Raw genomic sequence first — 27,995 nt, 5'->3', positions numbered from 1 at the left:
GTTATTCGAGCCCTTTCTTTTTGAACTACCAAAATATTCCGTAGGTAATGTAAAGTCAATTTTTTAGTTTTTTTTTTAACGCTTTTAAACGAAAGCAAAGCGAGAAAATTTAAGTTTTTTACACTTTAACATACTGTTGTATTATATGGACGGTCAGGAAAATGCTAATTATGATTTCCGCTGCGAAAAGAGCTCCTGGCAAGAAACGGATAACTCAGAGAAGGGTCAGCTGGTAATATCGAATCCAGAACTCTGGACCCAGAGGAAATCAGATGCCAGCATGAAGGTCTTCACCACGGTGATGCTGCACACGTGGCGTCAAAGGCGAAAGGAGGTTCGTGAACTGCAGGAGGTAGTGCAGCGCCTTCAATGCAGTGTAAGTAGATGAGGACTTGGAACATTTTTTTCTATATCATTTTTGACCATCGGATTATATTTTATAGTACATGAAGTCCAAGAACGAACTCCATGTTTTTGGCACATTGATGCGAGTAGAGCAAAAAAGGAACAGGGAACTGCAAATGCAACTGAAGCAATCCTCGATGAGTATCGACCAGGTGCGATCCTCTTGCGAATCTCTCGCCTCCTCAGTCCAAAACCTCACAGCCGAGAAGATTCAATTGCAAACTGATCTGGAGCAACGGTCACAGGAGGTTAGTTGGATTAATCCTTACAAATACCTAAATTTTTTCATAAATAGTAAAGATTTAATTCAATTTTTCTAAACAGTACGATGAGCTGGAGGAGATGTCTAGCCAGACCAAGAAGTTGCTCTTCACTGCCCACATGGATCAATCCAACCTGCAAAGGCAATTGACAGAAGAGCAGCGCACCAGACAACACCTGCAGCACAAAAATGACCAGCTCATCAAGGAAGTTGTCCTGGCGGAGAGCAGGGAGGCCAAGTACAGTCAGGTGAGGGACTGGTACCATCGCAACCTGACCCAGAAGGAGGAAAGAATTCGGATTCTGCGGAACGACATTGCATCGCTGGAGGAGAGTTTGCTAGCCGTCAGAGAGTAAGTTTCCTGTCAGTACTTGTTTTAAATATTATTGCATTGTGTAATCCTGCAACCCGATTGAAGTTTTCTGAAATTGTTAATTGTTAAGCCTGCGAATCTAAGTAATTTACGAAAATTGTACCAATTTTGTTCGAAATCTACCCAACTTTTTTTGGAACAATTTCATAAACGAGCATTAGGGATATTAGACAATTAGGGCTATAAACTGGTGATTGTTTTCTGTGTGTTTATGTAAGTTTGTCGATGCTGATAGCGCTTTACTAACAATGAATCTCAAAGTTAAAAGACTATCAACATTTATATCCGTCAGACCATGAATAGAAAAAATAAATTAATTAATCAATACCCTAATATTCAATAAATCCTGGCTGAAGCCTTCTTCTTAACTGAATTAAAATGAAAATGAAATAAAACTACAAAACTTCAGTGCCGTGTTCCTCTATTGACGCGTTTATTGCATTGTAAAAGTATCTATTGGTGTGGCCCATCCGCTAACCTGTACTTGAACGGCAGCAACTGCTCGTCAATCCAATGCCTGAACATAGCCACATCCGTATAGGTACCGGGAACGTCCTTTTGTCCGCAATTGATGCCCCAGTTTACGATGCCAGCCTGCTCGAAGAGACCAGAATTTTCCCCACCGACGGAGCAGAAAAGGGCAGATCCTCCATCGCCGGAGCAAGCATCCTGGTCAATCTCGCCTCCTGCGCAAATCAGGCTTTCCGGGAGCTGATAGTGGGATCCCAATCTGGTTTGCTGCAACTGTCGCTGACATGTCCTCCTGTCCACCATAGGTAACTCAACCCTCTTCAGAATGGTCGAGTGGCTTTCATCGTCGAACTTTATCTTTCCCCAACCGGCAACCATACAGCGGCGTCCTTCGAACGATTTCCTCGCCTTTGGCAAACAGATTGTTCTGATGTGGTTAGACAACTGGAACTCCGATTTCAGGAAGAGAAGTGCCAAGTTGTTGGCACTCGAAGTAAAGTTGAATCTTTCGTGGCTCTGTATTCTTTCCACTTCGCGATGCTCAGCTTTAAATTGCTCTCTGGTGGTCCCCAAGTCCCAGTCGCCAGCCCTGACCAAAAGATCAGTGTGAGATACGCCCACCAGTCGATGAGCTGCTGTTAGGACCACTCCTGGTTTGATCAATGATCCGCCTGCCAAGTATTCCCCTTGGTGGATCAGAACCACGCTCCAAGGATACTGTCCAGGCAATGCTTGATCCTTGGTGACTTCAGCGATGAATTGCAAGCCATTTGGATTGCTCAAACCGCACTCTTCACTTTGTTCTAGACCTTTAGGGTGATTTTGAGGTCCGCCACTTGTCTTCGAAGGTTGTGAGTTACCACCGGGAATTGTTGGGTTGTAGATGTTTCCGGTCGAAACTGGTGGATTCCCACCGGTTATGGGAGGTCTTCCTGCCGCGATAAATGTGTTTCCATTTGGAGCATTTGGTCGATTTCCGATACCACCACCGTAGATTGGCTGTTGGTTAAATGGGTTTCCGTTCGGACCTGCAAAATATTCTGCAGGGCCATTTGGTTGAATTATTCCTGCTCCATTTGGCCATTGAGTTGCTGGAATACCACCCGTGACTGTTTGATCATATGGTCGTGGTGGGGGTTGTCTTGTCGGGTACGAAGGGGGTGGTGGGGATACTGGTGGATTACCAGCACCGTAGGTTGGCTTTTGGTTAAATTGGTTTCCGTTCGGACCTGCAAAATGATCTGCGGGGCCATTTGGTTGAATTATTCCTGCTCCATTTGGCCTCTGTGTTGCTGTTGGATCATATGGCCGTACTGGGTCCTCTCTTGGCGGGTAAAAATTGGGTTGTTGTGCAAAAATATTCTGCAAATAATCAAAAATATTAAGATATAAATTTGTCACACTCGAATATTTTTTTTAACATACCTGTCGGATGAATGCACAGCAAATTTGAGGGGAGGTGCAATTTTTCGATCGGTAGTCAAATATAGTTGCCTCTAATTCACAATGTTCCCGAGCAACACAGCTATATAAACAGGCATTGCCCATAAGGACGCAGCCCAAGAGAAGAGCTCCGATGGTCCAGTATCGCTCCATGTTTACACCACCAGAATAAATAATTCCGTCCGAATGATTCCTCTTTTATACCCTCAGATTCCTTATCAGTTGCCCTCATATGTTTGTAGATGGGAATTTTTCTTAATAAACGCTTGTTAATTTTTTTTTGTTTCATCCAAGCGATTGGCATTATATATTATTTATGTATAATAGGGTGGGCCGATTATGGGCGAACGAAATCTTTAAAAGGTTCTGAACAACCTAATGGTTGGTTACCACCAAAAGAAACAAGAGAGAACGCTATAGTCGGGTTTGTGTCCCGACTATCTAATACACGTCACTCGGCTAAAGGTAGTGTGAGGGAGATGGTTATATAAAATTTGTTTGATTGCGTATAACTTTTTAATAAATGGTCTGATTTGAAAAATGTCTTCTACATTTCGATAGGTATAAATATACACAACAAAATAAAAGGTAGGTTAGTTAGTTAGTGGGCGATTATGGGCGTTAGAGGGGGCGTGGCGCTCGGCTGAAATAAACTTGCGCTGCGTAGAAGCCCAATAATATGTGTGGAAAATCTCAACCTTCTAGCTTTTGTAGTTTCCGAGATCTTAGCGTTCATACGGACGAACAGACGGACAGACAGACATGGCTATATCGACTCGGATAGTAACCCTGATCAAGGATATATATACTTTATAGGGTCGGAAACGCTTCCTTCTCCCTGTTACATACTTTTGCACGAATACAATATACCCTTTTACTCTACGAGTAACGGGTATAAAAATGGGCGTTACACATTTGCTAACATGATTGTGCTAAAAACAATATTTTTACATAAAAAAACGAACAAGAAGTGTTTGCGGGGGTCAAACATCAATTTAGGCCATTAGATGAATCGCCAATATAAGATCTCTTCTTTTCTCTTTTCGGTCCAATAGAAATCGACACACCCTACAGTATACTTATAGATGATAGAAGGACAAAATAAAGAAGAAATATTCTTGGGAAATCTGTAAACAATCCGTTGCTTATCTCTGGGGAAGTGCATAACTTTACTTTTAAAGATAACAATTTTCCAAATTTTTTTCCTATTTCGGCTTTTTTTTTTAAGTAATGTCACCAAACGCTGCCTGTGAGAAGTTTTATTTGAGTTAAGGAAGTTTGAGCCAAAGAAGTTAGGCTATAGTTGTTTCTATAATTTTTACAAAAACCCCGCACGAAAATATATACATTTCTTTTGAATAAATTTTCTCGTAGTTTGTTGGTAACTTGTAGAGCCCTGCACGAGTATAGTATTGTGATTTGCCTTTTGCTTTTCCGTCATTTCTTCATCTAATGAAAATGATATTATATGTATTTTTGAAGAAGGCAAAAAATTTAAAAAGCTATGCTGATGGAATGCGATACTTAAGAATTGGTAAGGTTTTGGTACTTTCTTGTAATCGAACTATAAGCTTCTTTAGATCCATAGGGGATCGTATTTTCACGATTAAAGACATTCTTAAAAGAATATCTTATTATAAATGAATGAGTTTAAACGAGATACTAAATAATCACCTTATCTGAAATATTATTCGGAACTTTTCGAGCTGTTTGAGTAATCTGAGCTGTTTGACTGGTTTATTTTCTTGTTGAACTGAAATGTTTAAAGGGATCATTGGAAACATGAGCTTGATTGAAGCTCGCTTTCTCGATAATCCCATGACCTATGACTCGAAAGTCTCAAACAAACAAACAATCTCTAGCTCAGAGCTGTTTTAACCTCTACTTGTGCAGGGCGATAGTGCCTTGCTTGCACAGATTATCGTAACATTTCCATTAAAATAATATTTTTTCCACACTCAAATACACGTTTTAATGGTTTTATGTCTGTAATTGTTGTTTTTTCCTGCAGTGTTTCACAATTAAACACAATGCAAAAAAAAAACCGAATCAAAAATAGCATTTTACAACTTATCGGCGCATTCATCCCGATTTTTTGAAGGTAAATGGTACTATCTTCGGTAAAATCCAGTCCCTAAACAAAGCCACATCTGTATAGGTTCCGGGAACATCTTTTTGGCCACAATCCATCCCCCAGTTCACGATGCCAACCTGCTCGTAGATATCTGGATTGCCGCCTTCAACGGAGCAGAATAAGGCAGATCCGCCATCGCCGTAACAGGTATCCTTGTCAGACTCACCGCCGGCACAAATAAGACTCTGGGCCAGGTTATAGCTCCAGCCCAATTTGGTTCGTCTCAACATATCCTGACATGTCTTTCTTTCCACAATGGGTAACTCAACTTTCTTCAGAATGCTCGAATAGCTATGAGCCTGGAACGTGATTTTTCCCCAACCTGCAGCCGTGCAACGACGTCCATTGAGCGATCCAATTGATTGAGGCAACCCGATAGGTCTGATGTGGTTCTTTAACTCGAACGGCGTTTTGAGGAAGAGAAGCGCCAAGTTGTTGCCACCGGTTAAATAGTCAAAACTTTCGTGGACCACGATCCTCTCCACATCGCGTTCCTCAGACCGAAAGGACTCCGTTTCCGATTCTATGTCCCATTCGCCAGCCCTGACGACAATTTGATCGGGCTTCATGGACCATACGCGGTGAGCTGCTGTTAGGACAACTCCTGCAGAAATCAGGGATCCGCCCGACCAGTACTGACTCCCGTTGAACAAGGCAACAACCCAGGGATACTGGCCAGGCTTTGCCTGCTCATCAGTGACACATTTCGTGAGATCTAATCCGAGGGGGTTACTCAAGCCCTTCTGTCCGATTTCACCGGATTTGGGGATTTGAGTAGTTGGTTGTGGTGGTGGTGGTGTTGTGGTGGGTGGCCAATAGGTGATACCTATTTCCGGTACCTGCTTATAAACGGAAATAGATTTAAATCTCTCGGAAACAAAATTCTATTGTAAACATACTTTTTTTTGAGGTGGTAATGGCCCATATGTGAATACAGCTTGTTGTTCAACTGTTTCTGTTTTCTGCGACCAAATATCGTTATTCTACGAATAATCAAATGCAATGAACTATTATCTGGTTTACACAAATTATCTATTTAAGCTTACGTCACGAAGAACTTCACAACAGACTTCAGAGTGAAAGCACACAGAGTAAAATGTGGTTGACTGTTGTAAGCAATTTTCTTTTGGAACACAGTATTTACAAGCTTCACCTAAAACGACGTAGCCCAAAAGAAGAACTTCAATTGCCCAGAATCGTCGCATGATTACGACTTCTTGAGAAGATGCAGATTGACTAACAGCCTGATTCGGATGCCTTCTATTTATACGATTAAAGCTAGGCTTATCAATCTAAACCAGCGGGCTGCACACACATACGTTGACATTTTGTTTTATATTTGTGTGAGTAACTTGCACTGGGCAGCTCATCGATGTGTGTGTGCAGACCGCTGTTCTACAGTGTACGTGAGCGAGCAGCGGCTGGGCAGAACAAAACGCCTATGCTCACTTAATACAACGCTACCGACCGCTGATCTAAACATACTTACACTTGCATGTAGTACATACTATGTTCATTAGGGCGGTCCACATTAGTATAAAAATGTTTAAGGTCGTACTCTCACTTTCCTGGTATGTGGCATTTAAGGCATAGGCAAAGACATTTTTTTATCACTCATACGCACTGTTGGCTTACAAAAAAAGTTATTTTAATCTAGGTGGCCTAGATTTCACCCATACATTGCTTACAATCCCTGTTTTAAATCCATTATTTGACAAGGCTAGAAATTGGAGAATGATTTTTTTTAACTGAATACCAACTGTCATACGTATCGTAAGAGTAACTTTTAAGAAAATTTAAAAACCATCTCAAAAAAAATTGTAATCTTCGAATACGATGGGGTGAGAAAAAGATTTCATTTTTTAGACCGCCCTTTTGTACATATGTATACTTCTTAGCGAGGTAAAAAAAAAACTTGTGACAATCGCACCTTCAACATACAAAAGTTGAGATATCATCTTTTGTGACGAATACTTATTACAAATAAATAAACCTCTTAACGAGGTAAAAAACTAGTGATGATCGCACCTTCAACATACAAAAGTTCTCATATGAATTTTGTGACGAAAAATTAATGCACTCGTTACTAAATACACTTTCTAAAATTTTCTCATCATTTCTAGACTAGGACGTGGGAGCAACAGCTCCCCAACAGCTCCAATATACTACATTTTCACTTTTACCGCCATCTCTCCCAAACCTATTGAAATTGACTAAGTATTGATATGTAATTATCCCTGCAGGAAACGGAATCACTTTTGGACCAGTAAAATACTAGTTGGGTCGGGAAAGTTAACTAGTTCAAGTAGTGTCCATTTCCTTGTAACGAACTTGTCCATTTTTTATATGCTTTTCATCGGAAACAACTAGTCCATTTGCTACTAGTTTTGCACTAGTGACTGTTAACCAATTTACGGTTACAGCTGTTAAACTACACTAAAAAAAATATTTTCACGAAAAAACTAAAAATTTATCTCTAAACCATCAAGTGATTGGATTTCACTAGCACTTGACGATGCCTAACTTGACCCTCTCCTAATTTAGTTAATCAAATACAGTAAATGATAATTAAATGGAATTAAAACCAACTTACTTTTTTTGAGGCAAGTCGCCCTCTCTAGGACTTGAACCCGGGACCTTTGGATTTGTAGACACACTTACTGATTGAGCCATACACGCATCATATTTTGTAATATAATAATAATAATAATAATAACATAATTCAAAAACAGTGATTTTTCACATATATATTCCCTCGGACAGATTAAACAAAGTTTAAAATAAAACTAAAGCATATCCTAGCAAACAAAAAGCCAAAAAAAATTTACAGAAACTGGGGATTGAACCGAAGACCTCGAGTGTTTGATTTGTTTAGTGTTAAATTTCCCAAGACATTTACACTATAGGCTATATTTTTGGATCATATGTGTTTCATTTGCAACTAGTTAAATTTTAGTTGCATTTTAACTAGACCTTAACATGCATTTGTTCTACCAGTTAAATATTTTTACGGTTTTTTTTTGTCAGAAAGGTACCAGTCCGAGACAAGTTTCTTTTTTACTAGTTTTGTGTTAATCATTTTTTCGACTAGCACAAATTTTCTAGACCCTTTGTAGTCCAAATGCATTTAGACAAATTCCGGTTGCTTTATATTAGTTCTATAACTAGTTGTTTTTCAGACTAGTTCGCATTTTTCCAGCAGGGCTGTTAGTTTTTGCGATACCTTTCGATTGATGTATCACTCATTATGATCGGACCATCACAGCAGATTTTCATTTCTTCCTGTATATATAGTAGTCGCCTTCTCACACTCTCCTGGTGCGCTTCGTCCCTACGTGGCATTATTATTATTACAATTATTGTTTACCTTCACTAAAATTTCATCTAAACCAATAAAGTTCTGAAGAGTTTATGAATCCGAATTTGAAGAGAGTAATAAAACCTTTTGATAGGCCTATCACTTGTTGCAATGGGACTATCGTAGCAGATTTTCTATTCTACGACTATACATAGCAGTCTCCTCATGCACACTTCCGGTGCGATTCGTCACTACTTGGACTGCCGTCTACAGTGACCTACAATATTCTTTGGCAGACTAAATAATTAAAACATGGGTTTCCCATTTTGGATGGGTGATAAGCATGGGGCACTCTTGAGCAGATAATCAAATAAATATTAAAATTTTGTAATTTGGAATTTTTTAATATCAAATATTTCCGGCACTTTGTTTAATGTCATTTCTTGGAACATTCTTTGTTTAATGTCATTTCTAGGAACATTCAAAATAAGAAATAATCTGGGTTTCTATATTTATAAATCGAAATTCCTAGTAAAAACGCCTAATCAATACTTCTCCATTTTAACCTTAGGCAAGCTGGTGAACTCGAACAACTGCGTGAACAAATCACTGAACTGCGCCAGGAGCTAAACCAATCGCGCACCAGTTTCTTTAGCGTCCTAAGGGAATCCAGTAGCCGCCTAAATCTCAGACGCCTTCATAACCATATGCTTGCCCCCATCCAAGGAAGCCAAATGTGGACCAAGTTTCGCAGATATTCCACTAATGTGATGTATTTGTTCTGCTTGTACCTGCTGCCCGGAATGCCATTGGCCCATCACCACCCAAAATAGTTGACCGGGAGTAAACCAAATTAAATTAACATTAGAAATAAATAGTTCATACATTTCTCCTATGAATATTTTAACGATTACATCATTTTTGATAATAGTTTCACTGATTACTTCAGCAGGCTAAATGTTGTTATCAGTTGTTCTTTTTGTGGACCTACCTCTATTAATCCATCTTCTCTACCTTAAGTCGGCTTATATACAATACATAGCTGTAGGAAGTCCACTATGACCTCAAGTTCCTTTTTTCAATGCTTAATAACTTTGGAACTTATTCCTGGACTTGTATAATATGTCAAAACTTAATGAACACATGCAAATTTAATACTACCCAAATTTAATACCTCCGTTAAGAAAGTTAAAAATAAACCGCATCTATATTTGCTAATTTGTTTATTTTCACATATTTTGCAATAAGTATTTTGTATAATTCATATTCTTTTCTGGTTTATCCCTTGCACACTCGGTTGCATTTTCATATGTCCACAGTTACCACATGCAAAGTTATTGCAATTTGCCGGCAATTTATCATAAAACTTACATTAAATATCCTTCAAATCTTAAATTCAATTGCTTTACTCTTACTTTCATTTTTCTTTTGGGAAATAGAAAACTATTTGCTTTTTGTTTTGCTTCCACTTTATTCCGTTTGGTTATCAATAATCTCTAATTGAAGTACTCTAGTCTCGAGTTAATTTTATGATTTATGTAGTTGCATATTGGCTATAAATATTTTGGCTTGTTGGATCGATGTATGAGTTGAATGTGATCTCGGACTGTTGCGTGGACTCGAAACTTAAAGTGAATTGTTTCATTCGTTCGTTATTGGTTCAGTGAGTTGCGTAAATAGACTTTGTATTTTTGTTCGTTCGCAAAAAGGGACGGTAAAAATTACAATAAAATCATTTTGAAATATGTATGTATTTTGTTTAGTTCGCTTGTCTCACATTCAAAATATCTATGAACTTCAATGTGTATATAAATATATTTACAATTAATTAGAGTGCTTTTCCTTGCTGTTCTGACATACTGCATAGTTTCTATAGGCAACTCTATGGAGTTAATACGTGAATTCATGAATGGACGTTGTGTGTATCAGCATGTGTGTCTCTGTGTGTATATCTGTGTTTATTTTAATATAAATTCAATTTAATGGCTCGGTAATTTACACAATATACGATCTTGTATATATAAATTTCATGTAGAATATCGATCTCTTCCGATTGACAACAAAAACATCGAAAATCCAAAAAGAAGCAACCAGGTTGAAAGTTTCTTTTTCTTTAAGGGGTTTGGAGGTTTAGTAATTTAAATACCACTACAGAATGTGCTCTGGCTGTAGTCACTACTTTCGTGTTCAATTAGCTACGATAATAATATCTATTTAAACTTTAACGCTTGTCTTGCTATTTGTATGTTGGTTAAGCTGCTGGTAATCACCATGGTATTTATTTTTTATTTAAACAATGCATTGTTTTAAGGCTAGGCGAAACAAAATGGTTAATTTGCTGATTAAATAATGATGGGACCTAAGGACTCTAAAGCAAATTATGGTCTGTTGGCTAAATAAATTCCTTTAAGGAAATCCCGTTCAATTTTGTGTATTAAGATACCTTAAGAGTTTCTGTAGATATATTAATATATTTTGGTGTGATGACCTTTAATTTTTAGGGCATTGAATGGAAATCCCCTTAAATAAATATAAAAAAATACAAATAAAAATCTTACTCGTGTTGAATTGCAATTTATTAATTGTTTAAATAATAATGCACAAATCATAAGTTATGTCTGCAATTAATGCTAAATAAACCGCAAAAACTTAGTTTTTTTTTTCTCCATTGCAAATTATAATTAATTTCCTACAATTTCTTCATTTCAGTGCGGCCAAATGCCGTTCAATAAATACAAAAATCATCATTTAGAATCGTCTTTGAGACGTAGCCTGTTGCTACCCTAAGTTCAATGGCTGCAAACCATCGGTAATATACATTTCGACCGAAAATCTGGTCTCTCGTTCCTTACGTACATTAAGGGGCCGCTTAGTTTGAACTGGGCCATGGAAAAATACTCTCGGTTATCGGTCTGGCCAATTAATACATGGTTCAGTTGCCAATATCAATATCTTTTGTTCAAATTTTTCGCTTGCGCACAGCGTTGTAACAAAAATTAAATAATCAACGCGAAAGTTAACAAAACTCAGATCGAACCAAATTTAGACGCCTTTAAAGTACGTCATTTGTTTATAGAAAAATACATTTCGTTACGTTATCATTTAATATTTTCCTTAAAGTTTTTTTAATTAAATTAATTGGACGTTTAAGTAACTAACCGTAAATAACCGTTTGCTGCTTCCTTGTCTAACACAAAACTTTCGTCTAACTAAACTTTCAATAAATACAAATACAATACAAACAAACATAGTTATAGTAGTTGGATAGAGCATGCATACAGCTTCGTTCTAAAATACGTTTGCAGTATATCTTGTGATTGTGAAAATCTCTCTCTCTTTCCGCAGGAACTCCAACAAATTTACAACTTAAGCAAAGTATAAACCAAAGCCAAAAGTTTACGCTGCACGCTGATCTTATGTTAGAATGGGTTGGCGTTGCTGCTCGCTGGATTTCTGCTCGAGGGCCTGGTGCTGAAGGATGACTTTCCGCTTGTGCCGCGCTGGGCGGGCATCGGGCGACGTACGTGACGCATTTCGCTGTTGGGAGTGAATACGGGATAATTGTTAGTTGGCAGTTCAAATTTAATCGATCAAGCTTATATATTATCATATTAGACTATTGATCAGCGCACAGCGGTTTCCCATGAGGTTAGGCGGATTCCAGCAGCAGGTTAGCAGGCGGGCGAGCATGCAACAAATTGTCTGCCACTTGCAGGGGCTTACCAATTGCTGGACTCTCAAAGGGATTTCAGGGACAAGATAGGGAAATAAGGAGCCCTAATCGAGAAAAGGATGAACATGGGTTGCTTGTGACTGGGGGTGGTGATGCAGCTGACTTTTAACGACCCAAGTGCACCCACCGATCCATTTCCATCTCCTCTAGTCGCTGGGTCAGTGCCAGCTTCTGCTGGACAGCCAGGCGCAGTAACTGGTTAAGAGTCTTCTTCTCTTCCTCAGCAGCCTCCAGCTGGCGGTTGAGATCATCCACCTGGGTCACATACTCCTCGCAGCGAGCGGCGAACATGGCACGCAGACCTTAAAAAAAGGGCAAATGGATTAGATACATACAAAATAATATGCAGTATGTTACATCTTTTCTGCATGTATACAAATATGTCCTATACTTACTTGAGAAAGTAGCTGCATCCTCCTTAAGCAGCCTGAGCTCATTACGCAGCTTGGACATGGTGTCGCTGACAATGATCTTCTCGTTCTCGTACTTGGACTTGAGATTGGTGAGGGCCACCTCGGCGGTTTGTTTGTTTGACTTGAGCACGTTGCGCAGTGTTCCGATCTGCTCGCGCTTTACGGACAAAAGGCTCTTCAGCTTGACTATCTGTTCCTGCAATTCCTCCATCTCCTCGGTATTGACCTTCTCCAAAGCTGAAAAGTAATGATTTTAATAGCGGTTTAGATTGCTTTGCGGCATCAACTTACCATCGCCACCCTCGACGCGCACTTTGTGTTTGTTCAGATCGATAGTATGCTCCACAGCTGTCTTCAGATACTTGATTTGATCGCTGACTGTATCCACGTACTTCTTGATCTCCACGGAATCTGCCAGGCCTTGCAGATCTTCGACGATCTGGGGCTTGGCAATGAAAACATCTGATTTGAATTGCGACTGGATGGCAGTCAGCGAATCGTTTTCGAAACTGTAATGTGACCGGCGAAATATTCGATAAGAAATCAGTAGTTAAATACTAATAATAATAATTACCTCATATCATCGCTCTTGTGATCGAGCAGGACACGCGTTGGTGTTTCTCCATTGACGGTGCACACTAGGTGATACAACTGGGCCAAATCGTCGCTTAAAGCCACCAAAGTACTACGGGCTGAGCCCAGACTTTGGCCAGCGTTTTGCGAGATGTGCGTGAGGGTTTGAACATCGCTCTGCAAATCGAGTGACTTTTGCTCCGTGGCCAGGAGCTTGTTCTTCAGGTTGGTCACCTCATTGCGCAGCGTTGTGGTGGCGTCCGTGTAGTTCAGGCCCTTCTGTAACTCGGCAATGTCAGTCTTAAGGCCATCAATCTCCTTCGCTGAGAGCGTGAACCAGTTGGCATATTGCGAGATCAGAGCCCGTAGTTGCTGCTCCAACTCATCCTTTTTCTGGTCGCCGTCCTTGCCCTGCTCCTTTACGTCGATCTGCTTCTTTAGCTGAACGAGAGCATCGACATGGGCCGCAAGAAGAGCCAATCGAGACATGAAGTTTTGCAGCTCGTTTTGTGACTTGTCCAGACTGGTCTGCGCCTCCCTTAAATTCGCCGTCAGGTGGGTCTTCTCGCTCTCCATGCTTTCCAGCTGCTTCTCCAATTTCTTTAATTCATTCAAATGAATCTCCGAGAAGAGATCGCACTTGGTGCCGTCGGGGGATTTTAGTTCGGTGCTTAGGTCAGCCTCCAAACGCTTCAGAGCCAGATTCTCTTCCTCACCATCAGAGTTGTTGCTGGCGTTGTCCTCCATGTTACTGCGTATGCTGTAGGCCAAATTGCTGATGTGATACATGGACTCGCGGTTCAAGTGACCATCCAGCTCCTTCTTTAAAGCATACTTCGCCTCGCGTTCTCCCTGATGGAGAAAGGTAATTGGTAAAATACTTGTTAGAATTTTTGACAACGATACGGTTATTTTATCAGGTTAGTATCTTTTAATATAGATAAATACTTAAATAAAACATATTAACCTGCAGGGCCTCCAGCGCCTCCTCCATTTGCTTCTCGGCAATCTTCTTAAGATTCGCCAGCTCATCGACCTGTTGATTCAAAAGTTCCACTTCTTCAGTGAGGCGACGGATCTCGTGTTTGGCACCTTCAAATTCCACCTGAAAAATAAAAACAAAATGTTATTAAATATTGTATTTTTAAGGAAATGTTCGTTAGACTCACCTGCGAGCTGCGCAGGTTGGAGACCTGCTTCTGCAGCGATATGTTCTCCTCCTCCAGTTCCGAATACTCGCTGAGCATTCGCGTCTCGCGGAACTTGAGGTCCTTTAGCTCGGACTTCAGCCGCAGACGGTCCGCCTCGTTGTCGCTCTTGTCCCGCCCGAAATCGGAGTTCTCCTGCAGCATCCTGTCGCGCTCGTTGCGAACCCTTTCCAACTCATGACGCAGCTGTTTGAGCTCGTTCTCCAGATCAAAGATCTGAAGATTGAGCGATGTCTCCCTTGCAGCCGATTCATTCAGCAGGGCGTCCTCCTGCTCGATGCCTGTCTTGTTGGTCACCTTCTGTGAGGTTTGGAACTTCGTCAGCGCCTAAAAGAATTTTAAAAAAAAGAAGAACGAGGGAGTGAATAAGTGTGCGGAAAGCAAAGTAATCATAAAAGTTTCCTGCCTGCCCACCGAATGGCCGCGATTTTATTGCAGTCATTTGCATGTCCCACTACACAAGGGAGGCGACTTGTGGGCGTTGGCCACTAGGGAGGTTTTGGCTGGCTGCTCTGCTGATGACGCCCCCAGTATTTTTCATTAAATTCCCCAACTGAGATGCTCTTGGAAAGGGTATATCGGGGTGGTACTGTCGATTATTAACAGTCATTTGGTGCATTTACCAACAAATGTACTTAAATAAATCAATGAATACCCGTTAAACGTTATAAACATTACTTTTTATAATATTATAATATATATAATTAATATAATTATATTTATAAATATTAAAAAAACCTTTTTTAACATGTAGTTTCAACTTGTCCGTAGATAGAGTATTTGGAAAGTTGGTCATGGCTAGCAATTATATTTCTTTGGGGAGCGCCACTGTTTATCCTCCATTCAGACATTCCCGTGGTCAAGATGCACCAATGGGAATGGGAGATGCGTTGGTCTGCAATTATTGGATTTTGTTAATTGCGACTGTCTCTCTCTGTTGGTCGTGTTAAAAACGCCCAAGAGCACATATAGGTTAACGGCGGCCAGGGACACACCCAGGATTAAAAGCCACCAGCAGAGGTAAACACGAATACAGAATGTTTATGGGAACGGACCAAGCCCTTAACTGCGCACTGGAGACTCTGACCATATGGACAGTCAGGAGGATTGGATGGTTAGTGGGGGTTAAATATGACGGGGTATATAATCCTGTGGCGGCTTTAATTGAAATCTCAACCCCTAACGGTGGCGCTCGTCTGGCATTTTTTGAATGGGGCCATTTGGAGTACGTGCTTCACAAGTTCCACCAACATCATTATCATCATCACCATCGTCATCAAAACTGTTTCCAAACAAGAATCTCAAGTAGTAAAGTGGAATGACCACGATTCAGGGATTCGGCCAAACGGATACTGCATCCAGTTCTGAGAAAAAGATTTCTTTGCCGGATTTCTCTTAAATGCCGTGTAATTAGCAGGCGGCAAACAAATGAGTCTCAGTTTCTGCGCCGCATCCTTAACCCCTTGGTAAGTGCCTTTCCTGCACTTTCCCCTCTCTAGCCCCTTCACTCTTTTCACTTCTAGCTTTTTCTACCCATATAATTATCGTTGAGCTGCCGCCGTTCTTGTTGTTTTTGCAATCTCAATTTGACAATCACACACCCACAGAGTAAACCCAAAAACCCCACATCCAACCCACTTTAAGCCAAGTGCATTTCGTTAATTAGTGTAATCCGATGAAGAAGAGGAGTGGGTGGGTGGTTGGTTGTACTAAAAGAGAAAGCAAACAAAAGGCCAAGGCGGGTCCAAAGTCTCGAATGGAATTTCAGCTGCCTAATGCTGTCACACATTCATGCAACTAAATTGCAAGGCACCTCTTAAATTAGAAAGAGACAGACAAGAAGGGCTAAAGAGAGACGGGGTGAACAGAAGAGGAAGATTCACTGGGAGATAATCATAAAACAAAGGTTCAACAATGGGGGCGGCTTATAAACGCATTCCGGTGCTGTTATCTAAACTATTCTGTTATAATCCGATTTGTATTAAATTAAACCCACTTTCCTGTGCATATATTGTTTGGAGATCAATTATATAAAGCCGTTTTAAGATACGTATGTTATGTGCATATTATGCACCGCATAAATAGATAAGACTGAACTTTGATTTATGCGGTCTGAGATTGATTTTGCAGGAATATTTTAAAATACATTTTGCTTTAAGTTTCTAAACTTATAACAATTAATAAGTTTATTTCCACATTGCAAAAAAAATTTAATTATAAATATATAATATATTATTATATAATTACAATTTTAGCATACATATGAAATAAGAAAATGTCTTTAATAAAAAATATTCCATCAACGACAACAAAATTACGAGTTCTGCTCAAACTTTTATTCTCACAGTGCCTCAGTTTATCCCGTGATGCCATCTATCGGGCAACAGGCCGCAAACAAATGACGGCATAAACTTTATGCAAATTAGAAAAGATTTTTAATTAACTTGGGTAAATATTAACACAGTTCACAGAGGCCAGACAAGAGCCAAGCAACCGCACTACACTTTCCATAGGCCAGACGCCAGGTCTGTTCCTCCTGCCCCCGCATAACCATTTCGAACCACCCTACCCCACTTTTTATCGGGTGGATATGCAACACACTGTGCAATTAGAATGAGAGGTTCGTCTTAATTGCCTAAAAAGAGAGGATGCTAAAGGAAAGGTGCCTGAATGCACACAGATAAATAAGTATTTATTTTGAAAAAATCACAAACTAATTTCCAGATCTATATTTTATTTTTTAGATATATCCAGTTGTAAAGAAAAAACTTGAATAATTTAAATTAAATTTTTTTGAAAAAAATATAGTAAGCTATATATTTTTTCTCTGTGCAGAAGCAAATATGGTCTGACTCCTCGCAGCAGAATCAGCAGCTGTTGCCATCAGTTCTCCGGATGACTGCAATGAAACTCCTCCTGGTCGGGGCCACTAAAAATAGAGCAGATTGCCCACATTATGACGCCGATGAGCAGAATTTTGGAGAGCACTGTGTGTATGCGGCTGTCTGAGCGAGAGCACTTAGGTGGCAAAGCCACAGTATAAACAACAACAACAACAACGAGGGGCGACTATAACAATTTCCTCCTGGTCGCAAAAGTGGGTGGTTTGGGCTGGGTTCCCGCTGGTTACTCCCCAATGCTGATAAAGTATGCCATGAATGACTGAACAGATTGTGCCGGCGAGGGCGAAGGCGACACCACGCCCAGTTCGTTAACTGCCAGCTTCACTCTAATGGAACGCAGGCAAATTTAAATGAGAAACAGTCTGCAAATGCAATAATAACCAGATGCACAGAGGATAAATTACGTGATTTGTTAAAAAAAAAAATTATGGAATTAAAAGTAGGATTACCATTTTATTTTCAAACACAACTTTAAGTATTCCAAAATAGATTAGCTTTATATTTGGATACAAATTATACTAATTTACCTAAGTTGTATTTTTTTCCATGGTAAATAACCAAATATTCGTCCTATTATAAAATCCCCTTTTGTAGGCTGTGCACAATTTTAAAACCCATCGCACAGTCGAACAATGGGAACCAAAAAGAGAGAATAGGAAATGGAAAATGTGAGAACGGCGCATTTGTGGCCATCATGTCAATACACGAGCTTGACACTCGCTCTGAATTTGAAATGTCGCCTAAAACGACAAAAGAAACGGCGACCAGAAAAACGGCGAGAAAAACTGCAGGCGGAAAAATGGGAAAACCTGTGTGCGTGTATTTGTTGACGCTGCGGAAATTTTTAGCATGGAGGCTGACACAAAAGGACTCAAATTACGCTCTTAACGAGATGGGAATTCACCGAAAAAAGAAAAGTGTAAAGAATACCCTTTGCATTTCGCACTAACAGGATACAACGGAAATCTAGTTAAAAATAACCGTACCCGTGAGTGCGGTAACAATGAAACTGAATTGTAAAAAGGGCTTAAACCACCGTGATCTAAATAACTTACCATTTGGTAAGTTTAAGGTACGTTTAAGGCTTTAAACTTCAAACTTTGAAGATATTTAAGGCCATGTTTTGAAAAAAAGGGAACACTCTTTCTAATTAATCACAAATCAAAATAGATTTCTAAAAATCTTAAAAACAACAGTAAACAATAAAAAATACAAAAATTCTTAAAAAAAGTAATATGAATTCATATTAATATTAATATTAATATTAATATGAATATTACTGACAAATTAAACAGTTAACAGATTTAAAAAGAGATGCAACATTTTTTTGTTTTTGGCAAAAGAAAAGCAAAAACCCTATACTAAGTAGTAGCTTTCTAAAAAAAATCACGCAACATAATAAAGATTGCAAGCATCATCAGGAAATGCGAAATGGACGCAGCGGGCCATGGGAAATCCTTGAAAGCGCGGAACTATAAAAAGAAATAATAACCATTTGCTCCTGCTGCGAATGTCCGTGGATGTGTTGCATAACGCATTGTGCCATATATTCCGGTCGAGTATCTCAAGCGCATTTAACAGCCAATAGTCATGTAGCGCTTTCCAGGACGTGTTGATGGTAGCGGTTCATCCTTTTGCAAGATCATTGCATCTGGCAGTGCTCCAATTCCCCGGAGGTACTTTTGGCTGGGGGACAAAAAGTTTACGCAAATAAATTGCACCGTCATTATGCAGGACGACGATTCTCCGCTGCTGGAAAGCTGCAATTGTCACAACAGTTGCCCTTGCATCCTTGCCCAGATTTTCGCTCTCATCATCGTCACAAAAGTACAAGTCTGTGTGCATTTACATTTTCATTGCTGGCAATTCATTGGGGAAAATCGGAGGAGGAATGTTACGGCTAGGCGGGCGGAGATGGCTTCAGTTGGCGGGAAATACAACACTGTTTCCCCCACTCATTTCCTTTTCAGTCAGGCCAGACAGCGACGGAAACATGTTTTGTCAGTGCTCAAGCGCCGCGTTTAACCCTTGCCAACCCTTAACCCACCTCCTTGTGGCCGTTGCAGTTGTATTTGGCCGGGAGTCGTGTTGCTTCTGCTTCTTCAGTCAGTTTGATTGCCATAGAATTGCAATTGCGCCAAAAGAACAGAACATCAGTGTCAAATCATTATAATTTTTTTCTGTTACTCCCGCTTCTCTTCGTCCTTCTCCTGTCGCATCGTTTAGGTCTGGCTTTGATGTTGCTGCTGTTACTCTAATTGTAATTGTCTGGCTTGGATTTGGAAAGGATAAACATTTGGCAGCACTAACAGGACCGTAAATTAAGGAGGCATTTAAGAAAAGTGTTGGAGGATTTGGATTATTGCTTTGATTATCGTAAATTATATAAGAAGAATGTAATCGAGCTGAAGGTAATAGTTTGTAGATACACTCATAAAAATTAATTTCTAAATTTTGGAAATCTCGCCATTGAATCGGCCTACCTTTGAAAATAGAAAAAAAATTTCTTGTTATTAGAAAATTGGCCTTTGAATACAGAAAACCTTTCTTGATGGAAAAAATTCAAGAAAGAATTTTTCTTAAAAATAGAAAAATGAAAATCTCATATGTCTGTTTTGCCGTCGCAGCCAAAACATTTTTGTACGTATTTTAGGACAAAATCACCTTTGAATATATGAATGAAATGACCCTAGAATATAGGAAAGTAGCCATTGACTTCCTTCGGCTGCCGAATGTTAACGACAAGAAAAACGAAGTGGGACGAAGGGCCTACTCGGCCCGACTACTATCCGGCTACCGACTTCTCTGATCCCCCGAGCGTCAGTTGTGAAAAAAATTCGTGAGTGATGGACGTGATTTTCAAGCGGATAAGAGGTGAAGCCTTTTTCCGAATATTCAAAGGTATGTAAATATGTATATAATTTTTTGTATAGCGGGCGTACAATTGTATGTATGTAATTAAAGGATACATTTCAAATCTCTTTAACAAGCGTATACCAATTTAGGTGAATTGTTTTTTAGCTAAGAGCTACGTACATACATACATTTGTACATAAATTTGTGGGTGTACAGTTCTATAATAACTTTATCTTATTACTCGCATTTTATTTATTTTTCAGAGTGAAAATACCTGCAGTTGCAACAGCCAAATAATTTGTTTGTCGAAGCTGTAATTTTGTTTTAAAACCTTCTAAGGTAAGAAAAATATGTTGTATTTGTTTGACATTCTTATGTATGCATGTAAATATCTATGCATGTACGCGGCTCACCCGATCTGAAACCCGATTTTCAACCCTTTCATATTCTGCTCCTCTCTCTCGCTCGCTTGACCTACGCGTCGCGACGTTTCTCTCTACTCCTTCTTAAAATTGTCATGATCTGACCTGCTTACATTCGGTCTCCCTTCACGCAAAGGACTGTATGTAAATATATATGTATGTATGTGGCTCTTTCTGAAATTAGATTTTCAACCCTTCCTTCTTCATTTTCTACCTGTCTTGCTCCTCTCTCGGTCGTCTGACCAACGTGTTTGTATTTTGGCTATTATTAACATTACATTATTATCTATTATCTAAAAACATCTATCTATTCTTATCTAAAAACAAATCATTGATATCCCAATAACTCTTTTTTTCCAGATGAGGAAAGCCGAAGAAAATAATTTTTTATGCCTGCAACTACATATTTGGTTATAATAATGTTTTCTTAAGTCAAAAATGTGTTATTTAAAATTGTTTAAATGTTCAGTGTTAAATGTTTTAAATTTAAATAAATAAAATATGCAAAAGAAAAAACCAAGTTACATTTTATTTTTAGGGTTTCAGTGTTAATATAAAACTTCCCTTCAAGAAATATTATTTCTTAAATCAAGAAATAAAATTTCTTGAAAGGAAATTTAAACAAGAAAGAATTTTTCTTGTTCAAAAGGTGCCTTTCTAAAAAACCCTTTCTTGTTTTAAGAAATTTAATTTCTTGAAACAAGAAACAAACCACCTTTGAAACAAGAATCGCCTTTCTTGTTTTAAGAAATATTTTTTCTTGTTTTTATGGTGGCTTTCTAAAAAACCCTTTCTTGTTTTAAGAAATTTAATTTCTTAAAACAAGAAATATTTTTTCTGGTTTTAATGGTGCCTTTCAAAAAAACCATTTCTTGAAACAAAGGTGAGGTCGCCTTTGGCAAAAATTCAAGAAAGAATTTTCTAGATTTTAAGGAAATTCTTCGATTTTTTTTTATGAGTGTATAACAAAATAATGATAAGTTTACTATTGTGAACTATTATATTAAAACAGAAAAAAATTGATAAATATTCCTACTAGTTTAGCTGTTCGATTATTGTTTTTATTTTGTACTATTAATTTATACTAGAAACTTAAAAATTCCTCTGACCAAATTAAAAAAATTCCCAAACCTCCTTCCACAAGATACTCTCCCCGTATACCACGACAAATAATGTCATTAATTATTAAATTTGTATTAAAAACTTTTTGGGGTGGAAAGTTGCCAAGTCAGGCAGCCGTAGAATGCCAAACTACGCAGGACACGGGAATGTGACCGCCGGACGACGGGATGTCCTTGCTGGTAACGCGATGCGAGCCATGATATATGACCAACACCCGCACCCAAACCGATTCGAATGTGGGACAAAACAGGACATCGCCCATATAGGGGCGTACATGTGTTGTGCCACTGCGTCCATCGTTCGTTTTATGGCCCTTGTTTCGGGGCCTTTTAATTGCCGCAGTTACAATCGCCCAAACAACAACGTGTTTTCCTACCCCTTTCTCCTGCACGACCCATTGTTGCACTAACTCTGATTCAGCTAACTGAATAAATTGCCAAATGCGGCTGACAGTTTCGACCGCCTGCCTGACGTTTCGAAAACTGGGTAAATATTTGTTTTGCGGTTGCCAATTTCCAGTCACAGTAATGGAAGCAAAATGAGCTCTGTTTTATTTATTTGTTTTGGAGGAAATTGAAGGGAAAGTTTCAAAATAATCGGAATATTAAAAATAGAGCCAATGATCAGAGTGGATATATCCTTTTAAAATTGATTTTATTAAATTTATTAACATTTATGATTAATAATAAGACAAATTTAAAAAATAAATTCGTCAAAGTTCTTTACAAAGTCAGGTAAATATAAGCTTTCTGATTAGGGAAAAATATTAATATAAAATCCTTTTTTCCGTTGACATACGAACTTTTGTATGTTGCAGTAGTGATCGTCACTCTTTTCTTGTTTTATTTAATTATACATTTTAAAAATCAAAAATTGTATTTTAGAATACATTTATTTAGCTCAAGTTACTTGGATGGGTTTTGGTAAGAACGAATAAAAAAATTAATTTTGAACATTATTGTCCAAATAGTAACCCACTTGTAATTGCCACCTCCCATAACATTTTCCGTAAAACTCCTTTACTAATTCAATTTAACTACCGATGCAAACATTTTGGAAATTTACCTCTGGCCTAGCCGAAGCATAATCGAAATTCTATTGCATTAAAAACCAGTCGATGGGAAAATTCCCGCCTCGGGCTCTTGGAAAAACATCCGATTAATTTCAGTAAGCTAATTTTCAACCGAAGACGGAAACTTTGCCCTCTTTTGCTGCCGTCCCCGTTGATTTATGTCATTTTATGCTGGGGTCGCCCACGGCTGATATCTTGATTACAAGTGGAAATATGTCCCCCTGTCTCCCCGAACCCCCACCACTTTTAAACACCCCTTTTTACACTCTTTGCTGAACTGCAGTTTGGGGGGACACAAAATGCCCCGCAGTGACGTTGTCGTCGACGTTGCGAAAATTTTTTTAATTTTAAGCATCCATTAAAAATGTGTGTGGGTGGAGTGTTCTCTTGGTCTCGCACTCTTTTTGTGTTCTCGTAAAAGTTCAGTTGAGTTCAAATCCAACAAGCTGGAAACTATCAAGCGGGGTGCAAGTGCACCGCCACCTGTCCAACAATTAATTGGCAGCTTTTTGTTCGGTACGCATAGAAATGCATGAATATATATGTACGTAATACGTATGACTATTTGTAAAAAGGTGTTTCCGGGTGGGTGTATGTGTGCAGGTGTTAACGCCCTCGTTGGGTTTAGTTCCAGAACTTTTAACCCTCCGGGTTGTACGATTTTTGACTTGGGGAAATAATAAGAAATATAAATAATAACACAAAAATAACTGAATAATTTATAATATATATATTGAATCACATTCTAAATATATGAATACAGTAAACTTTTTTAGGCACCTTTAGTTTATATTTTTATACCCGTTACTCGTAGAGTAAAAGGGTATATTAGATTCGTGCAAAAGTATGTAACAGGTAGAAGGAAGCGTTTCCGACCCTATAAACTATATATATTCTTGATCGGGATCACTAGCCGAGTCGATCTAGCCATGTCCGTCTGTCCGTCTGTCTGTCTGTCCGTCTGTCTGTCCGTCTGTCTGTCTGTATGAACGCTGAGATCTCGGAAACTATAAAAGCTAGAAGATTGACATTTTGCATGCAGATTCTAGGAGTTCCTACGCAGCGCAAGTTTATTTCAAAAGGGTGCCACGCCCCCTCTAACGCCCACAATCGCTTATATACGATTTTAAAAATTTCAATATTTTGGAAAAGTAAAAATGTAGTTTTATTGTGTTTATCAATACCTATCGAAATGATAAACTTTAGCTGAGTAACGGGTATCTGATAGTCGGGGCACCCGACTATAGCGTTCTCTCTTGTTTTAGGTTATAAATATCTTTAATATTTAAACCTTACATAAAAAAAGCCTACCATTCAAGTAAGATATTATATTCCTTAAAAAAAAGAATGTCTCAAACAATTCCAGCAATTTGCTTTATTAACCCTCACAGCAAAAATCAGCCTAAACCAACTTTATCTTCAGCAACCGTTTTAATCACCAGCCAAACAAAGCCAAAGGAGTTGAGTAACAGAACAAAAAAAAACAAGAGAGAACGCTATAATCGAGTGCCTCGACTATTAGATACCCGTTACTCAGCTAAACAACTTAATAGAAATATGCCTCCTTTTTTGTTTTTCGAAGCTGGAATTAGCTCCCGTTTTTTACCCAGGGAACTCCACGTGGAGGCCTTCTAAAACTTTCAATTCTGCCTAGCACATCTTCCGTCTCTCTCTAGCGCAGGTGAATGCACTTGTGAAAAACGAATACGAGCAAAAAGAGACAAAATGCGCGCCCTTTTCAAATAATTTAAAATTTGCAATAACATATTGTGAATTAGTGTGACCACAGAAAAAAAGGACAAAAAGTTCAAATTAACCATCTGAATAGATGGCGCTATTGTATATTGAATTGAGCCATCTACCCCAAGATATTGGTACTACTGGCCATGAAAGGCGGAAATGTAGGCGCTAGACAGGTTTAAGCGTTAAATGGGTTTTGCGGGCGTTAGAGTGGGCGTGGCAAACTTTTACTTGGCCAATCGATATGTATTGACGAAACAAATACATATCAGTTACTATTTTCATAATAGCTTCAAAACTGTGGGCGATAGAGAGGGCTAGTGGGCGTTAGAGGGGGCGTGGCACCTTTTTGAAATAAACTTGCGCTGCGTAGGAACTCCCAGAATCTGCATGCAAAATGCCAATCTTCTAGCTTTTATAGTTTCCGAGATCTCAGCGTTCATACGGACAGACGGACAGACAGACAGACAGACAGACGGACAGACGGACAGACGGACATGGCTAGATCGACTCGGCTAGTGATCCTGATCAAGAATATATATACTTTATGGGGTCGGAAACGCTTCCTTCTACCTGTTACATACTTTTGCACGAATACAATATACCCTTTTACTCTACGAGTAACGGGTATAACCAGAACAAGAAATGATAATAGACGGCAGAATGATTATGGACTGTTTCCCCCATTTGATTTTCACCGAGGAAGGACACAACTTTTCCCTTTCGGATGGCAATGCAGTACGAGCCCAGGAATCCAAAGCCGGTGGAAATTCCAGCGGAAATGCCAGGCAATGGCGAGGACTAATTGGAGAGGAAGGGTAGTAAAAAAAAGAGGAGGCGTGGGTGGAAGGGTCGCTAAGCAAAGGTGCAAAACGAAATGGCAAAAGTAGATTGGCCGTGTTGCAATCGGCCAACTAAAAGCTGCAGGGACGTTGTCCCAAAACAATGTTTTGGTTAAGCCCGAGACAAATTGAGTGAGATCGGGGTAGGGTAAGAGAAAAAATAAAGAGAGCATATAAAAGCATAGTAAGAGGCCTGAGAAATCAGACACACAATCTATAAGTACCGGTAGCTCCGATTGCTAGATATAAGTCGAACTTGAAGTTTTTCATTTTTGGCAGTCAAAAATTTCAATGGTTTATGGCCGATATTATGTTATAGCATGTTATTGTAATAATACTGAAATAATAATATAAAAATGCACATTTAAACCATTTAGAGAAATTCTGGTCATTTTAAGGTTTTTGAGTAAAATTCTTGAAATGTAAAATCATATGATCTCAACAATTAAGATTTGATATCAAATTTCAGAAAAAGAGCTTATACTTTATTTAATCGACAGATGGTGTCCAGTGTATAAGGGTTTCACTGTATGTATACTTATACCATCAGCACGTGACCATATGGTCAGTTTTCGATTCCACGATCAAGAGGGGATCGCAATTATTTCTGCTAGACCAGACACCAGACTTCAGAGAGAGCGGAAGAGACGTTAAAAGAAAGAGATACTGGTAGTACTGGCCAACAGGTGAGCGAGTTAATTTGCCAGCAAGACAAATTGATGGGGATTGTGGAAAGGTTTTCTTTGTCTTTGTAGGTGTGTGTCCAAAGGTGTGTGAGTACGTGTGTGGGCTAGTTGGGCGATAAGCGGCGACTGCTTGGAAACAGATCAGAAAACTTATCCACAGTAGAGCCCATTTAGAGGGGACTTAAAGCTTTTCAGAAAATCAACATGGATGGAAACCAAATAAATATTTTTGTATCTAGTCTAGTTGAACAAATTTGAATTAGTAAATATTTATCTTTAAAACGAAGATACTAGGTTATCTTAAAATATTTATCAACTCAATAAATAAATTCCATTAAAATTGTATTCGAAAAAATGCACATTTAATGAAATTTACTGGAAAACAATACTATGAAAAATTTCAAATAAGTCAAATATATTCTTCTTTATTCTTTTTTGTTAATTACAAAATTCACAACTACCAATCTAGTCAAAGATAAGTTCATGAAATATAAAACCCAGCATTTATCGAATTAGTAAATCATAACTCTTATTGCAAATAATAAAAATATTTCTCAGAAACTTCTTGTTTCTAATTCAGCCCAAAAATTGTACTTTATTTGGAAAAGACAAATAAGATATAAGATAATTGTATCTAGTTAACGATAAAAGCTTAAATCTTCTTTTTATGATAAATCCAAAAGGCTTCTTCTATTCTTCTTCTATTAATGGCTCCTAAAGATCGTACCGAAAAGATAATACATTAAAAACCTTGGCTAGCTTTAAATATCCAGAGAGTCTTCCCCAACTAATAAATACTCATAGGATAGTCACTATCCTTAAAGATGAACTCACCTCCTGGGTGATGTCCAGTTCGTGACGCGTGTTGTCGTAGAGCGTCTCCAGTTCCTCGCACTTGTGCTGCAGGGCGGACTTCTCCTCGAGCAGGGACAATCCGTATTGTGCGGACTGGGCGCTGGCGGAGGATACCTGGTCCAGTTCGCGGGTGAGGCGCTCCACCTCCATTTGCAGATCCTGCACTGATTGGCCCTGCGACGCTCCATTGTCCGTGTTGCTGGGACTGGACATGATGGATGGATATCCTTTTTAGTGGGGGGAGTAGGGGGTGGTGGACGGTACAGCTGCCCGTGGGCGTGGCAGGTGATTTTGCTCGTTGTGTTTGTCCTGGGCGGAATCTTTTCGATACTTTTTGTTTTGGAGGGAAATCGATAAAAGTCGATTTGTTTATGCCGTATTTTCTTGTTGTATTTGTTGTGTTTTTTATCGGAGCCCCACTCAACAACTCCACTCGCGGTGTGCTTTTTGTGGTGTGCGTGCGTTTCACCTTTTCTCTTTTCCGTGTGTGTGTGTGCTTGTGAGTGGAATGGTATTCGTGTAGGTTTTCTGCTCTTTTTCTCCTCTCACCCCGCTAAATTACTAAATTAAACAGCACTTAATGGCCAATTAACCGTGTGCTTTTAACGGCAAATAATTCTGCACAGTATAAATATATGTAAATCACACACACACACTAGCGCACTCCCACACGCACACAGTGGCGCTCAAAAACAGTTGGCAGCAGAAAATCAAAATTGCAGCACAGGAAGTTGTTTCAATTAACTCGAAAAGAAACAGTCAAAATGACATCACACAATTTCCCCTTTCCGTTCGTTCGCTGGCGAAGTGGGAGTTTTTCCCATTTTCCCTGCGCTTTCCCCTGCTCGCCTGCTTTTTACGTATTTTCGTTGCACAATTGCGGCGTAGACGGCTGAGTTATTAGATTTAATCGGTCTTCGATGGAGGCGAAATTTTCAAGCAAGTGCAAAAACAAAAAATTATCCGCAATCACGTCGATTCTTGGCAATGTTTGTGACGGAATTTAGGTGCGACCGTACTTGAAAGTTTCAAAAATGCTCATCTCAAAGAAAACCCGATGAGAACGCCTCGAGCCGAGACTCAAACCTTGAAGGACAACTTATGGCCCGATTCCACTGGCACATATATTGGACATTGTGCAAATTTTGTGTATGCCATCAATGAATGGATGAAAACTGAAAATA

General features: G+C 39.1%; 4 protein-coding genes and 1 long non-coding RNA gene across 7 annotated transcripts; 2 read left to right on the top strand and 3 right to left on the bottom strand.

Annotated features, from left to right (window-relative positions):
- The first annotated feature begins 14 nt into the window (after positions 1-14).
- LOC108054989 (tropomyosin) lies at positions 15-11,868 on the top strand. 2 transcript variants are annotated; one of them, XM_070211767.1, is made up of 4 exons: positions 15-376; positions 444-653; positions 730-1,019; positions 11,732-11,868. In XM_070211767.1, exons 1-4 carry the CDS (start codon positions 146-148, stop codon positions 11,754-11,756), a joined length of 756 nt encoding a protein of 251 aa, XP_070067868.1. In that variant the 5' UTR covers positions 15-145; the 3' UTR covers positions 11,757-11,868. The 2 variants fall into 2 exon arrangements, with proteins under 2 accessions (XP_070067868.1, XP_016993643.2); XM_017138154.3 differs by lacking the exon at positions 11,732-11,868 and adding an exon at positions 8,958-9,275 and having other exon boundaries at positions 18-376.
- SPH93 (Serine protease homolog 93) lies at positions 1,445-3,149 on the bottom strand. Its single transcript, XM_017138153.3, has 2 exons — positions 2,937-3,149; positions 1,445-2,873 (listed from the first exon to the last, which is right to left on the bottom strand). The coding sequence occupies exons 1-2, from the start codon at positions 3,105-3,107 to the stop codon at positions 1,494-1,496; spliced, it is 1,551 nt and encodes a 516-aa protein (XP_016993642.2). The 5' UTR covers positions 3,108-3,149; the 3' UTR covers positions 1,445-1,493.
- Positions 4,924-6,333, bottom strand: LOC108054990 (phenoloxidase-activating factor 2-like). Of its 2 annotated transcripts, none has more exons than XM_044393564.2 (3): positions 6,135-6,333; positions 5,988-6,071; positions 4,924-5,930 (listed from the first exon to the last, which is right to left on the bottom strand). In XM_044393564.2, exons 1-3 carry the CDS (start codon positions 6,291-6,293, stop codon positions 5,037-5,039), a joined length of 1,137 nt encoding a protein of 378 aa, XP_044249499.1. In that variant the 5' UTR covers positions 6,294-6,333; the 3' UTR covers positions 4,924-5,036. The 2 variants fall into 2 exon arrangements, with proteins under 2 accessions (XP_044249499.1, XP_044249500.1); XM_044393565.2 differs by having other exon boundaries at positions 4,924-5,927.
- On the bottom strand, positions 10,945-27,817 carry BicD (protein bicaudal D). Its single transcript, XM_017138148.3, has 8 exons — positions 26,791-27,817; positions 14,275-14,640; positions 14,073-14,210; positions 13,107-13,957; positions 12,824-13,041; positions 12,515-12,769; positions 12,247-12,421; positions 10,945-11,923 (listed from the first exon to the last, which is right to left on the bottom strand). Exons 1-8 carry the CDS (start codon positions 27,022-27,024, stop codon positions 11,806-11,808), a joined length of 2,355 nt encoding a protein of 784 aa, XP_016993637.1. The 5' UTR covers positions 27,025-27,817; the 3' UTR covers positions 10,945-11,805.
- Positions 19,743-21,010, top strand: LOC138913920 (uncharacterized). Its single transcript, XR_011419801.1, has 3 exons — positions 19,743-20,117; positions 20,336-20,411; positions 20,855-21,010. It is a non-coding gene; the product is annotated as an uncharacterized lncRNA (long non-coding RNA).
- Positions 27,818-27,995: the final 178 nt, after the last annotated feature.

The sequence above is a fragment of the Drosophila takahashii genome, chromosome 2L (assembly GCF_030179915.1).
Source record: "Drosophila takahashii strain IR98-3 E-12201 chromosome 2L, DtakHiC1v2, whole genome shotgun sequence".
Lineage (NCBI taxonomy): Eukaryota > Metazoa > Arthropoda > Insecta > Diptera > Drosophilidae > Drosophila > Drosophila takahashii.
Note: the sequence above shows the minus strand (reverse complement) of the source record. Positions and strands in the feature narration are given on the sequence as shown.